The sequence below is a fragment of the Podarcis muralis genome, chromosome 17 (genome assembly GCF_964188315.1).
Source record: "Podarcis muralis chromosome 17, rPodMur119.hap1.1, whole genome shotgun sequence".
Lineage (NCBI taxonomy): Eukaryota > Metazoa > Chordata > Lepidosauria > Squamata > Lacertidae > Podarcis > Podarcis muralis.
The window spans coordinates 29,132,003-29,147,457 of record NC_135671.1 but is presented as its reverse complement, the minus strand read 5'-3'; the positions used below and the strand labels follow the sequence as shown (position 1 = coordinate 29,147,457).

Here is a 15,455-nt window from a genome sequence, read left to right as displayed (position 1 = left end):
AGCGAGTTCAGCTGGTGTCCAGAATGTGTCAGCAGCGGGATCAAGCAAACGGCACGTCCAGCCCTGTCTATAGCTTTGCTTCTCTTTAATGTCATTTCAGTGTCGAAATTTACAGTGGTTTTCTGATACAGAGCAATTGTCCTCTGCACACCCCTGTAGGTGGTTCGGGGAGGACAAATTCACAATTCATACAAAAGTTAAATTTTACAAATTTTTGGCAATTAGACTGAGTAACCCGTTTTCTCCTATTGCCATTGCCCAACCATTGAAAAAAAAGTTATACAATAATTTACATTGAAATGTGTTTCTTCTCCAAAGTGCTTGATAGACTATCCTCAGGAAAATTTACAGGGGCCTGTACAATTATTTACAGGAAGTACTTCTTGCAGCGCTTGTTCCTTCCCTATGGCTTCTTGGAAAGTGCTTTATACAGGGCCAGCGGTGGCAATACTTATTAAAAGGGTTACAGGTAACCAGTGACTTAAAAGCTGAATTGCTGTGGACAGACGTTGACAAGCTTCGTATGAAAATAGTTTGTGAGCTTGTGCCATCTTCATTCTCCCATGACAGGAAGGAAAACTGTCCAGCCACTGGCTTCTGTCCAAATGGTGTAAAACAAAAGTAGACTAGGAGATGGCTGCTTTCATGACAAGTCATCGTCTGTGCTGACGACTGATATCTGTTTGGAGGAGAAACGAGGATTAGTGACAATGCAATCCCTCCCGTTTCATGCAGTGAAGTTTTTGCAGCACGTGGTTTGCGTTTAACACAAGATGCTCCCGACTTTCAACTTTGTATGACAGGAATAGTACACAATACTTACCCTGCTTTACTTATCTGCAGAGCCTAGCCAGTAGCTGCCACAACTTTAGCAGCTAATGCAAAGTCATCTCCTCAAACATGACTTAGGTGGGTGCTGAGACAGAACCAGTTCCAAGAACCCAAGACCCTTGGCAAAGGGTATCAGTGGTGCCCTGGTCACCTCCCATCGCTCATTCTTTCCCCCACAGATAAAACTTAAGATGACTCCTGAGATAAAGATTAGAAGAGGGGGGGAAGTCTACACTGGAGTCAAAGGAGAAATCCACAAAGGGACCTCCCATTTTCTGCCTCCTTCCACCTGCTTGCTTTGCAAGTGATCCTATGCAGGCCACCTGCAAGTGAGCCTCACTGAGCCCAGCGGGTCTCCCTTCAGAGGAAACCAGCCGAGAACCAGCGAGGGCCCCTTCTGAGCTCCTGGATTCCCAGACAGTGCTTGGCCCATGGATGGATCGGCAGCCGCGTCCAAAGTTCTGCTATGCAGTTACCAAAGCTAGTTTGAGATTTAAGCCTTAAGAACCAATTTGGATTAAGGGCTTGAAACAAATTCTGATTTTCAAGACTTGCTGGGATCCATTTAAGGCAGTCACTATACAGTAGTACCTCTGGTTACGAACTTAATTCATTTTGGAGGTCCGTTCTTAACCTTAAACAGTTCTTAACCTGAGGTACCACTTTAGCTAATGGTGCCTCCTGCTGCTGCGCCGTTGCCGTGTGATTTCTGTTCTCATCCTGAGGTAAAGTTCTTAACCTGAGGTATTACTTCCGGGTTAGCGGAGTCTGTAACCTGAGGTACCACTGTAGTGCCCTGCATTCCCATAATCCCTGACCTCTGGGCCACACAGACCAGGAATGATGCGTGTCACGATCTAACACGTCAGGAGGACAACACATTGATGGCACCACTGCTTCACATATGACAGGGAAGTGATGCAATATTCTGCTATACCATTCTAGGAGTACTTATTTCTGGTGCCTAATATTTACTATCTTCTGCAGTTCCAGCCCCTTCACTTACAGCTGGATACGTGTGGCCCACTGAAGCGCTGTGTCTTCCGATGTCTATAGAGAGGTCTTCTTCCGTCGTTTTCAAGTACACTGGATTGTCAAAATTCATGCTTTTCATGTTATTGTGTTGCCAGTTGCGCCACATGAAGTAGCTGCCTGCCGCCGCCATGGTCAACAACACTGAAAGAAATGGCAAGGTGACGTTCCTCTGGAGCATCTTAGCCCAGCTCAGACTGCTGAATAGCCTTCGGTGGCCTAAGTTGAATGCAGCCATCATAAGGAGCAAGTGTGCCCCCTTGCTCCCACGACTGAGGGGGCTGAGGCTGCGTGGCTTCAGTGGAGCATGCGTGCATGATGTCAGCATGTGGACATGTCATGCGCACACCCCGTGGCTTGTGCATGTGACATGAGCACACTCCATGGAATGCACACAAGGCTGCCAAGGAATTTTAAGGGGGCCCAGCCCTCTCCCTGAACATGGGGGTGGGCCCTTGACCCCTTGATCAGGAGGGAGGTACAGTGAAAACACCTCGCACGATTTCAGGGCAACGTCTTCTACTTACATACGGGAAGAATGGCCCATGCTGCTGAAGAACTTCTGGATGAAGAAAGCTCTTCTGAAACCGGACTGCTTAGATTTTGTCCTAGGAAGAAAGAAGCAGCCATTTCATCCACTCCCAAGTGCAACCCCTGTTAAGTGTTTTAAAAGCTTTCCAAATCTGGTAAGAAAGCTTTGTCTACTGAACAGTTTAAACGCTAGGGGAGGCAGAAAAGTTGCCTGAACTTTGGTGGAGGAAATTGTTGGAAATTCCATTCCACCCTTGCTGCAGATATGTGAGATTGTTACATGTCACATGTCTGTTTACATTCCAGCACAGATTGCTGAAGTCCTGTGAGCGGAACATCCGCTCTGTATTGCTTTTGTTTTTTCTCTCTCTCCGAGAAGAATGACAAGGAGAAAGGCCATGTTTTTCTGTGTCCTGATTTATTTATAATAAATGCGTAGTTTAGTATAGTATCCCTGCCTTGAGCCTGATCTGTTGTTTGTTTACTCTGCTGAGTAATGTGTGCTCTTGCATGCACAGCAGAATGAGTCGCGGATGCTCGTCAGAGGAGGATGACTGATTGATCTTTGCAGCAGCAAGACTGAGAAGGGAGACGTTCCGGCTGGGGCCAAGCCAGCTGGCTTTCCATCCCATGGTTCCGACAGAAATGAGCTGCTTGCCAAGCTGGTTCCCACTCAAAAAACTGAGGTGCACTGCCACAAATCCCCTTGTTTTAGGATATTGGCCAATGCATCATGGCATCACTGCCTGGTGCAATAGCTCTGCTGGCCAGAGTCAGAAGGGGATATTCCAGTTCAGGTAAGAGAAGGATCAACTCTGAAGGCTCCAAGGCCTACCCAATGGGCATTACAGTTCTGAGTGGGAAATGGTAGCATGAAGCTTAGGACAGAAAAGACCAAGTTACTGTTGCTTGGGAGGGGGGCGTCTAGAGGCCTCGAAGTGTCTGCACACTCTCCCTTGAGGTCTGCAGCTTGGGGGTAATCCTAGATTATTCTTACACTGTAGCAATTGCTAGGAATAATGCCTGTTGTCAGCTGTTTCCTTATCAAGGAAAGGAAGTCAATCCAGACCATAGATTCAGGTAGATAGCCGTGTTGGTCTGACGCAGACAAAATAAATTAAAAAAAATTTAAAAAGTCCAGTAGCACCTTAGAGACCAACTAAGTTAGTTCTGGGTATCTGAAGAAGTGTGCACGCACAGGAAAGCTTATACCCGGAACTACTTAGTTGGTCTCTAAGGTGCCAATGTGTTTGCATTACAGTCGATTCTCAGGTTGCGAACGTGATCCATGTGGGATGCACGTTTGCAACCCGCAGCATTCGCAACCCGTGTCTGTGCATGCGTGGGTTGCGATTCGGTGCTTCTGCACATGCACGACGGCCAAAACCCTTCTTAATTGTATTTCACTATTAATATACTTCTTAATTGTATTTCAGTTCAATTACTTTGATAAAATACATATTTTGTTATGTGCAAACGGCTTGAGATACCTATGAGGTCAATAAATTTCCATATAGCATCTATACAACACAAAAAACAGTGACAATTTGTTGTGGACAATGGACAGCTGGACATATAAAGGGCCCCCCCCCCATTACCTTCAGGAGCTTAGGGCCTCATCAAACCTAAATCCAGCCCTGAGCTTAGCCCAGTGCTCCTTTGAATAACCCAAATACGCAAGGTCTGCAAAAAGACCTCTGTGCCCCCCCCTTGCGCTGAGCAGAAGTGGTGTGATCCTTCACTTATCCTGCTCCACCACCAGCACGCTGCATTAGGACCAATACCTCCAGAAAGTGGTCCAGGTGGTTTTTCTGTTCTGCTGTTCTCTTTTGCCTCAGCAGCTCCTGTACCTGAAATTATAGATCAGCAACTTTGAAGCCCAGGATTGACTGGGTCCTTGTTCTGTGGAGGTGGCGCATCTACAGATGAGCATGTTCATGCATGTCTCAAACTAGCTGTGGATTGCAAGATGTCAGCCGTCTGCTGCAGCTTCGTAACACAGTAGATCTGTCATCAGATCAGCTCTTAAATGCTTAGAAAGTCAGGCTCAAGTTATCTAGCTCTTGGCCAATTAAGCCATTTTTAATTTTTTGCATTTTTAAAATAAGAGAAGAAGAAGAAGAAGAAGTTTGGATTTGATATCCCGCCTTTCACTCCCTTTAAGGAGTCTCAAAGCGGCTAACATTCTCCTTTCCCTTCCTCCCCCACAACAAACACTCTGTGAGGTGAGTGGGGCTGAGAGATTTCAAAGAAGTGTGACTGGCCCAAGGTCACCCAGCAGCTGCATGTGGAGGAGCAGAGACGCGAACCCGGTTCCCCAGATTACGAGACTACCGCTCTTAACCACTACACCACACTGGCTCTAGAGGTCAAATGTATTTCAAAACTATGCTGGAAAATAAAAGCCAAGGCTGAAGTCTGAGCTATGTTATGCTTAGAGCCAAGCTGCAGGACCAGTTGAACACATTGCTCTTAGGAATGCCAATAATCCAGCACTCCAAGAGATGCTATAGTAGGTTGATATGTGAGGTTTCATACTTCAACTAGCAAACCTTTCCCACCTAGAACTAGCATTCTGGATTAACAGAGCTTGCTTTTTCAAGGCACTTTGCCTCCCAGTAGGTCATATGTCAGCATACATCCCACTGCGGAGATTATCTTTTGTCCAATGCCATCTCAAATTCGTGGCAGAAAAGGAGATTGAGGCAGCTCACAATGCATTACTGCAATTATTTTCAGGGTGACATCTGAATTTAACAGATGCCTACTATAGCTTGTGAAATCCATGAGTATGTAGATGCCAGCCAGAATATGCCGCCGAATGACCACATCGAAGCATTTTGGACAGTATTAATGCACAAGATGGACGGGGCAAAGACTCACAAGACGCAACTCCAAGGAGCATGTAAGTGTACCTCTGCATCGTAAGCCGTTATCTTGCAACGTGTCGCCATCGGGACAAATGCAAGTATACTTTGGCGAACGGTCATTGATCTGGGGAGCAGGCAAGCACAGATATTCGCAGCCTCCGTTTGTCATGTTCTCATCTTCACACCAGTTCTTTCCTGCGGAGAGATGTTTCCAAGCATGTTCATCTCGTATCAGAACTTAAACTTCCATCAAGACGGCAAAGGCTGTGATCAGTTTACTAGGCGAGCCATCGCAACGTTTGGCTTGCAGTCAAGGCTATACTCAACATGGTGCTCATCTTCCTATAATGGGAGTGTCTTCCAAGAGAAAATGTGAGAACAGAGAGTCTTTCTAGCATAGCATGCTATTTGTCCCTTGATTTTTGCCAAAGTAAACCATGGACTGAGAGCAAGTTACAGTCAGAACTTGGATGACTGAAGGCAGAATTTGGGCCAACCATTCACTTCCCTCTCAGATGCACTGTGGCAACTTTAAACAGATTCATTTCTGAAAGTATTTTTATACCACTGTACCATAAATACACAGGATGTGGGTGGCGCTGTGGGTTAAACCCCAGAGCCTAGGACTTGCCGATCAGAAGGTCGGCTGTTTGAATCCCCGCAACAGGGTGAGCTCCTGCTGCTCGGTCCCTGCTCCTGCCTACCTAGCAGTTCAAAAGCACGAAGTGCAAATAGATAAATAGGTACAGCTCCAGTGGGAAGGTAAACAGCATTTCCGTGCACTGCTCTGGTTCGCCAAAAGTGGCTTAGTCATGCTGGCCACATTACCTGGAAGCTGTATGCTGGCTCCCTCGGCCAATAAAGTGAGATGAGCGCTGCAACCCCAGAGTCGGCCACGACTGGACCTAATGGTTAGGGGTCCCTTTACCTTTACCTACCATAAATATATATCACAGCAGTTTACAACAATATAAAACATGAAGATTAGAAAAAAAGTTAAAAACAAGTAGTAAGCAATGGAAAGGGAAGGGATCATCTAGTCTAGGCATTCCCAAACTCGGCCCTCCAGATTTTTGGGACATCATCCCTAGCTAACAGGACCAGTGGTCAGGGATGATGGGAATTGTAGTCCCAAAAGAGCTGGAGGGCTGAGTTTGGGGATGCCTGATCAAGTCCAACTGGCTGCAACGAATTGTGGGAGATGTACCCTTAATTGCCTGCCTAGACCTGGTGGAAGAGAAGTTCTCAGCTTACATTTAAAAGTTGACTCTGAAAGCTTCTTGAAAGCTTTCTTGCACTGCACCTGCTGACTCCTGTTACCTGGTTGCTGTACAAGTTCATGATACACAATGATGTCCCGAGCATCATACAAGTTGTTGACTACGGTTTCCAGCTCAGCGCCCGTAAACTTATTCGCACCGTACACAGCTTCGTTTTCACCATCAGTCCAGTAAATGGTGTCCTGGGGGGGGGGGGGGAGGTGGTTATATCAGGCTGAAGGATTATTCTTTGAACTGCTCAAGTTAAAAAGAATGCAAGTGAGGACAAGACATGTTTTCCACCAAATTCCACGAGTCAAGTTAAATGGAGCAACCTTTCAGCAGCAATTTAGTTCACTAGTCACCTGGCCCAGCTCCATTATCACGGAAGACGACAGCATTTCTGAAGCTCAAATGACTTGTCACCACTCTTAGCTTGCTAATTTATTTCTCACATTCACAGGCCACCTTTTCTTCCAAGAAGAAGAGTTTTGGATTTGATATCCCGCTTTATCACTACATCACTACCCTAAGGAGTCTCAAAGTGGCTAACATTCTCCTTTCCCTTCCTCCCCCACAACAAACACTCTGTGAGGTGAGTGGGGCTGAGAGACTTCAGAGAAGTGTGACTAGCCCAAGGTCACCCAGCAGCTGCATGTGGAGGAGCAGAGACGTGAACCCAGTTCCCCAGATTACGAGACTACCGCTCTTAACCACACCACCACACTGGCTCCTGAAGAAGCTCAATGTGGCGTACATGGTTCTTTTCCCTCCCCAGTTCATCCTCTCAAGAGCCCTGTGAGTTTGGTTAGACTGAGTGACTGACTGGCCCAAGGTCAGCCGGCGAGCTTCATGGCCCAGTGGGAATTTGAACCCTGGCCTCCCAGGTCACAACCTGGCACTCTACCCATTAAGCCACGCTGCCTCTCACTGAGACCTTGGTTCTTACCTCAAATATCGTCAGCGCAAGGGGATGAGCAAGGAATTCATGGGATTCCAACACGATCCTTCGGTCGTGCCCATTCAGATCGACACTGGACAGCTTGTGCAGCTTAGAATCAACCCAGTAGAGACGATTCTTCACACGATCTGAAGAGAAAACATCTCAGGATGCAGCCAAGTTTTGACAAGATCTTGCCTAAATGCACTTCTAAGCCTAGATTTCTAAGGAAGTTTCGCAGTACCCTTGGCTATGCAATGGGTAATTAAGGCATCACAAAATGCAGATTACAGGATTCTGAAGTCAATGGCAATGATCATAGAGAGAAGCCATGGAAGCATGTCAAATACCCCCAAGGCTGGGTATTGGCTTGATTTGGGGTGGGGAAAGGTCTCATCATGTTCTGGCCCAAAGCAGTTCATCCCAGAAGACTACTTGCTTTCACACCCTTAAGGCACTCCTCCCAATTAATCCAACTCCAAGAATTCCTTCAACAAGGAATTCCAGCACGGTAGGAAGAACATTTATATACCTAGTGCAATCCCATTAGGCCTCTCAATATCTGTTGTCACAAGTTGTTGCCTGTCAAGTCCATTCATCCCTGCTTTCTCAATTTTGGCTGGTTCACCCCAATCAGACCAATACATGAAGCTGTAAGAGAAACCAGGTAAAAACTGTCAGGAGTCGACTCGGCTGCCTAGATCATTTTGCATGTTTCTTCCTCAGCAGTTGCACTCACTAGAGTTTCGCCTCAAAACTTTGGCTGATTTTGTCTAATGGGCCTTTTTATGCATCAGTTCCTGGCAAGGCCCAGGCGATGTCTTGTCTAAAACCGGTTTAAAGTTAAAAATCGCAAGAGCAAGTTTGGAATTTCTGATCACGCAACGCATCACAAATCCCTGCTCGCCTCACTTACAGTGAGCCTCGCACCCTGCAGTCGGGTCGCCTGGTCCACCCCCTCCCTCCACAGCCCAGCCACCCGCCTCGCGAGTGGGACTTTCCTGCCTGCCACCCGTGCCTTTGTTCCTTTCCCTGGCTGTGGGAGCGCTAGCAGGCTGCCTCCTCCCTCCACCCCTCCTTGTGCCGAGTAGAATGGTGCCTTCTGGTGGCCAAGAGAGACTCCGGTCAGAGCGAGCCATGGCTGGCGGTTCCAGGGAGGCCGATGGCTCCACAGTGCCCGGCAGTGCCCCAGCTGATGCGCTCTGCCTGGGGCAGCGCCACACACCCAGCCTCACCAGCAAGAGGTAGAAGCTACACATGGTGACGTCCATCGTCTCCTCAGCCGGCAACTGCTTTCTTCCTCCCTTCCAACGTCGTAATATACCGCCATATCGCAAAGTTTAGCTGGCGATCTATTACAAGGTTGGAAAGCAGGTATCGCCCAGCCCTAGTTCCTGTTTGTACCAAATTACAGAAAGGACGGGTATCTTCCCTCAGGGTCAGTCTTTTGTTGCGCAGATGCACAATGCACCAAAGCATATAGATCAAGCCTAGAAAAACAGTCCCTTCTCAACCGGGGTGGGCAAATACAGGCATAGGCAAACTCCAGATGTTTGGGACTACAAAACAAGCCGATCAGAAGGTCGGCTGTTTGAATCCCCGCAACAGGGTGAGCTCCTGCTGCTCGGTCCCTGCTCCTGCCTACCTAGCAGTTCAAAAGCACGAAGTGCAAATAGATAAATAGGTACAGCTCCAGTGGGAAGGTAAACAGCATTTCCGTGCACTGCTCTGGTTCGCCAAAAGTGGCTTAGTCATGCTGGCCACATTACCTGGAAGCTGTATGCTGGCTCCCTCGGCCAATAAAGTGAGATGAGCGCTGCAACCCCAGAGTCGGCCACGACTGGACCTAATGGTTAGGGGTCCCTTTACCTTTACCTACCATAAATATATATCACAGCAGTTTACAACAATATAAAACATGAAGATTAGAAAAAAAGTTAAAAACAAGTAGTAAGCAATGGAAAGGGAAGGGATCATCTAGTCTAGGCATTCCCAAACTCGGCCCTCCAGATTTTTGGGACATCATCCCTAGCTAACAGGACCAGTGGTCAGGGATGATGGGAATTGTAGTCCAAAAAACACCTGGAGGGCTGGAGTTTGCCAATGCCTGGGTAAGTATCGTGGGCAGCTACTCTGGCATTAAGTTACTAGCAATTCTTCCAGTACCACTTCCTGTCTATTCAACATAGATGTGCTTACATTGACAAAGATATAAAAGTTTATGAAGCAAGTTATTGCTGTCTTTTCTGGATTCCCCAATGGAATCCTCAATAATGTTCTCTCAAATTGCGGGTTTCCTCTCTCTCTCCTGCAAGTGCTGCTACACGTCTTGGAATGCTGCACCCTTGTGAGGATAGGTTATATGAGAGAGCCTCAAAAATCATCAAGGTTTATTCAGTTAAGATGATCTCAGACATCTAAACATTGTTTACCCAGTAAGGGGATCCACAGCAAGAGAGGCGGGCTCTTTTAAGTCCGTGTTGAAGAGGACCTTCCTTTTAGCACCGTTCAGGCTGGCCACAGAAATGGACTTGAGAGAAGAATCCGTCCAGTAGATGTTCTTGTATATCCAGTCAAAAGCAATTCCTGCAGGATTCTGCACATTCTCTATGATCCGGCGGTGCTGTAGTGGCTTGTTATTAGAAGTGATTGAGGTGCTGTGAAGAAAGATCTCATTGAGTCCCCAATGGAGACACTGCACAGACTGCCCCAAACCCAGAGTGTGGGGCTCCAAGTTAATCCTAGACTCAGATTTAGCTAGAACAAGCTTGCAGCTTAAGGGGTACCTTTTCCTCATAGACAACCTACTGAGAGCTACATGCAGGGAATGTTCATATGTGCAGTCGGCTGTTTTCCAACCATGCAAAAGCTGGAGTTCCTCACACAACACATTTTCCACCAAGTCAAGCGAGAGGCAGCCCAGTTCCACAATACAGTGGTACCTCGGGATGCAAACGGGATCTGTTCCGGAGCCCTGTTTGCATCCTGAATAGAACGTAAGAAGCGACTGTGTGTCTGCACGTGTCGCGTCTCACCGCTTCCACGCATGACATCATTTTGACTGCGCATGCACGAGCGGCGAAACCCAGAAGTAACACGCTCCATTGCTTCTGGGTCGCAGCGGAGCGCAACCCGAAAATACTTATCCTGAAGCATATTTATCCCGAGGTATGACTGTACAGTGGTACCTCGGGTTAAGTACTTAATTTGTTCCGGAGGTCCGTACTTAACCTGAAACCGTTCTTAACCTGAAGCACCACTTTAGCTAATGGGGCCTCCTGCTGCTGCCGCACCGCTGGAGCACAATTTCTGTTCTCATCCTGAAGCAAAGTTCTTAACCTGAAGCACTATTTCTAGGTTAGCGGAGTCTGTAACCTGAAGTGTATGTAACCTGAGGTACCACTGTACATTCAAACTAAGGAGAAGCTGTGGAGGATGCAGATCAGAAACATGGCCTGAGGAGAATTCCCAGGGCTGGAGGCACCTTTGGCCCATTGGCTGGAGATTACTAACCCCCTGATCTACAAAGTTGAGACTCTGAGATACTCTGGCTACCTAACACCCCAAGGCCACCCATCTAAGGAAATTGATTTTGGCCATCAAACTTGCCATCTAGTATGTTTTGGCAGTCACACACAGTAAGGTTTCAGCTGGGCTTCCCACCTGGGTCTGTGGGCCTGGTACCAAGCAAAAACAGGTGCCCAGGACTTTTAGTTTGTTCATGTATCTGCTCAGCTGCATTTGAAACTCAACTGTGTTAGTGATGTCTTGCTAAGTTGATAGCCATTTTGAAAGTGGGTACAGTGGTACCTTGGTTCTCAAACTTAATCCGTTCCAGAAGTCTGTTCCAAAACCAAGGTGCGCTTTCTCATAGAAAGTAATGCAAAACAGATTAATCTGTTCCAGACTTTTAAAAACAACTCCTAAAACAGCAATTTAACATGAATTTTACTATCTGCAGCCTTTCTCAACCTGTGGGTCCCCAGATGTTGTTGAACTACAACTCCCATCACCCCTAGCTAGCAAGGCCAGAGCTCAGGGATGATGGGAGTTGTAGTCCAACAACATCTGGGGACCCACAGGTTGAGAACTGCTGATTCTAACAAGACCATTGATCCATAAAATGAAAGCAATGAACAATGTACTGCAGTCACACAATCAATCAATCAATCAATCAATCAATCAATAGCTGAACTGAGTTCCACACAGTCACAAAAACAAAACAAAAAGAGTAAAAAAAGTAAAATAAATAGCAAAGAGAGACAGACCTCAGCGTAACACTCAAAATGGAAGTGTGGAACCCAAATTGGAAGCCTAACACTCAAAATGGAGCACACTCAGCTTCCAAAAAAAGTTTGCAAACTGGAACACTTACTTCCGGGTTCACAGTGTTTGGGTTCCAAGTTGTTTGAGTACCAAGGCGTTTGAGAACCAAGGTACCACTGTACAGGCATAGTAGCTCAACACCTTAAGGGAGCCCTCATTATTAGAAGGTTCTCTCCAAGTACAAAATTTTGCACAGGGCTGTTTAGTAGATTGTGCTTTATGGTAGCAGCCAGAACTGGAAAGCTCAGTTGGTGAGAGCCTGGTGCTGATAACGTCAAGGTTGCAGGTTCGATCCCTGTATAGGACAGCTGCATATTCCTGCATTGCGGGGGGGGGGGGGGGGGGGAGCAGGCAATCCTCAGGATCCCTCTCCAACTCTAATTCTATTATTATATTCCTCTATACTTCCTCCAAAAGAAATTCAAGGGTCTGTTCTTCAGCTGAACCTGTGTGTCGGGTGACCTGAAAGGCCCATGCTGTTGATTATCCATTATCAAGTTGAGGCCAAGAGTAGCGTACAAGACATTGTCTTCACCAAAAAAATAAGCTGCATAGTCTTAAGGGGAGGTTTGGTGATCTACTGCAAGTCAGCCAAGTCAAAAGTTGCTACTCTTTAGGTAGGTGTGCAAGCAGCTCTGCAGTTCCATCACCTGCATGGAAAAAGCTTACCTGAGGAGAGCATTTGGGCCAATGTCCGCCCAAAAGATGGCATGCTCAGCCATGTCCGCATCCAAAGCCACCACGTTCCTCAAGTCTCCAATGAGCTGGGTATAGTCCTGCCTTTCCAGGGCAAACTGCCTGATGTTCCAGCGATTCGTAAAAAGCAGGCTTGGTTCTCCACCTGCAATAATAGATTAATAGGTGAAGTGTGCAGCCAGATGGTACAGAAATAGGTTTTTACCCCGAGCACCCACTTTCAAACAAGTTCCTCCATGGACCTTTTTTTCCCCATCTTCAGACTTTGCTCAGCCATTCATGACTCTTCATTCCCATTATGCATTTCAGGAATTCAGATCCCAACTGATTCGGCTTCAGAGGCAACCAGGGGCACCCAATGTCAATTACAGTAGTCCTCCTGGGACATTTTGCAAGGTGGACAACTTTCATTCATCTCTCTGGGACGCAAGGCTCTGGGAAGGTGCCCTGAAAGGAGTTCGCGATTGTTTTACATCCTCAAGAGGAATCATAGAATCATAGAGTTGGAAGAGACCACAAGGGCCATCGAGTCCAACCCCCTGCCAAGCAGGAAACACCATCAGAGCACTCCTGACATATGGTTGTCAAGCCTCTGCTTAAAGACCTCCAAAGACGGAGACTCCACCACACTCCTTGGCAGCAAATTCCACTGTCGAACAGCTCTTACTGTCAGGAAGTTCTTCCTAATGTTTAGGTGGAATCTTCTTTCTTGTAGTTTGGATCCATTGCTCCGTGTCCGCTTCTCTGGAGCAGCAGAAAACAACCTTTCTCCCTCCTCTATGTGACATCCTTTTATATATTTGAACATGGCTATCATATCACCCCTTAACCTCCTCTTCTCCAGGCTAAACATGCCCAGCTCCCTTAGCCGTTCCTCATAAGGCATCGTTTCCAGGCCTTTGACCATTTTGGTTGCCCTCCTCTGGACACGTTCCAGTTTGTCAGTGTCCTTCTTGAACTGTGGTGCCCAGAACTGGACACAGTACTCCAGGTGAGGTCTGACCAGAGCAGAATACAGTGGCACTATTACTTCCCTTGAAAAGGAAAATTATGGACACCAGGATGAAGAGTTGCTTAGTGCCAGAACCCCTCAAGCTGCTTACCAATTGCCTTACATACTAGAGTTTGTGGGTCCATCCGGTAGCCCCGGCTACATTCGCATTTGTACCCCAACTTTGTATTGATGCAGATTTGGCTGCAGATACCTGGGTTCAGGCATTCATCAATGTCTGGAAGAGAAAAGATACTTAGCATTGCACTATGATAGGAATGCAAGTTTCAGGAATACCATCTTGCCACAGAATGCTCACCTCCGCATGTTTTTCTGTCTATCAACTCAAAACCAGCAGGACAATCACATTCATAGCCTATAACCAGGTCCCTGCAGATATGAGAGCAGCCTCCGTTGTTCACGAGGCACTCGTTGACGTCTGGAAGAAATGAGAAGGGCCACTCAGTCATCTGTGAGATTTGCTTCAGGTGCTTAGAACATGGGTAGGCAAACTAAGGCCTGGGGGCCGTATCCAGCCCAATCACCTTCTAAATCCGGCTTGTGGGTGGTCCAGGAATCAGCATGCTTTTACATGAGTAGAATGTGTCCTTTTATTTAAAATGCATCTCTGGGTTATTTGTGGGGCATGGGAATTCATTCTTATTTCCCCCCCAAAATATAGTCTGGCCCCTGCAAGGTTTGAGGGACAGTGGACCGGCCCCCTGCTGAAAAAGTTTGCTGACCCCTGGCTTAGAAGCAATACCTTCCCTGATGCTGTTGCAATATCTCCCTAAACCTTCTAGAGATGTCTGTTGCAACACAGAGAGAATTGGAGGCCGAGCTGTTGAATTAGCACATGACCCATTAGAGCCGTGTGACACTTGACTGCTCTAGTGGAGAAATTGCTTTACTCGTGGAGAAATTGCTTTACAGGTAGCAAGGAGCATTGCCTTGCTGGCTTCAAAAAGGACACAGAACACATGTCGCTGTTGAATGTGGTTCAGCTACGTTTAAAGTTCCAACCTTGAAAGGAAGGTGGTTTGTTTGTTTGTTTGATAGATCTAAGAAGACACAGACCTATTCAGGTGTCCCGGGTGCCAACAATCCACGCTACACTACCTCCAACTTACTGCATTCTTTGAGAGGTTCGTCACTCCAGTCTTTGCAGTCCTGCTTCTGATTGCAAACTTTGCTGGACTCGATGCACTCGCCACTTCTGCACCTGAACTTGCCAGGTCCGGTGCACTGATTCGCTGGAGGTCACAGAGAAGAGATGGACCACGTTAAACAGCTGTCGTCCCAAGCTCAAAATGCTGTGGGCTGTTGTCAACAAACTGTTATTGGTGTTGACTTAATACATATTCTACCATTTAAAGTATGCCACCTTCCCACGATTGCTTATACTATGCAGAAGCACTTAAAAACTACACAACATCTAGACTAATAAAAATATGAGCAGCAACACCTTAAGCTCCCTTTTTCAATTCACTGTCGAGATATTGCCCTTTGATGATATTGAGGATATTGATATGGGCATGCAACTAAGGACACGGGTGGTGCTGTGGGTTAAACCACAGAGCCTAGGACTTGCCGATCAGAAGGTCGCCGCTTCAAATCCCCGTGACGGGGTGAGCTCCCATTGCTCGGTCCCTGCTCCTGCCAACCTAGCAGTTCGAAAGCACATCAAAGTGCAAGTAGATAAATAGGTACCGCTCCGGCGGGAAGGAAAACAGCGTTTCCGTGCGCTGCTCTGGTTCGCCAGAAGCGGCTTAGTCATGCTGGCCACATGACCCAGAAGCTGTATGCCGGCTCCCTTGGCCAATAAATCAAGATGAGCACCGCAACCCCAGAATCGGCCACGACTGGACCTAATGGTCAGGGTCCCTTTACCTTTATGGGACTGCAAGAGCCTTCAATAGGAGGGTTACCAGAGCCATCACCAAGTTCATTCCAGATTGCATTTTGCGTAGCATTTCTTG

General features: G+C 47.1%; 1 protein-coding gene across 2 annotated transcripts in view; it reads right to left on the bottom strand.

Annotated features, from left to right (window-relative positions):
• Positions 1 to 68: 68 nt before the first annotated feature.
• The window catches only part of VLDLR (very low density lipoprotein receptor), a 31,139-nt gene continuing 15,752 nt past the window's right edge, over positions 69 to 15,455 (bottom strand). The window contains exons 7-19 of one of the 2 annotated variants that reach the window (XM_028712476.2): positions 14,607 to 14,729; positions 13,796 to 13,915; positions 13,589 to 13,714; positions 12,459 to 12,630; positions 9,896 to 10,120; positions 7,996 to 8,114; positions 7,473 to 7,612; positions 6,585 to 6,726; positions 5,310 to 5,459; positions 4,179 to 4,244; positions 2,391 to 2,471; positions 1,838 to 2,007; positions 69 to 679 (exon numbers count right to left, since the gene is read on the bottom strand). In XM_028712476.2, coding sequence (XP_028568309.2) covers positions 644 to 679; positions 1,838 to 2,007; positions 2,391 to 2,471; positions 4,179 to 4,244; positions 5,310 to 5,459; positions 6,585 to 6,726; positions 7,473 to 7,612; positions 7,996 to 8,114; positions 9,896 to 10,120; positions 12,459 to 12,630; positions 13,589 to 13,714; positions 13,796 to 13,915; positions 14,607 to 14,729 — 1,670 coding nt within the window. In that variant the 3' untranslated portion in view covers positions 69 to 643. The remainder of the gene's footprint in view (positions 680 to 1,837; positions 2,008 to 2,390; positions 2,472 to 4,178; positions 4,245 to 5,309; positions 5,460 to 6,584; positions 6,727 to 7,472; positions 7,613 to 7,995; positions 8,115 to 9,895; positions 10,121 to 12,458; positions 12,631 to 13,588; positions 13,715 to 13,795; positions 13,916 to 14,606; positions 14,730 to 15,455) is intronic. The other variant, XM_028712477.2, reaches the window with a different exon arrangement.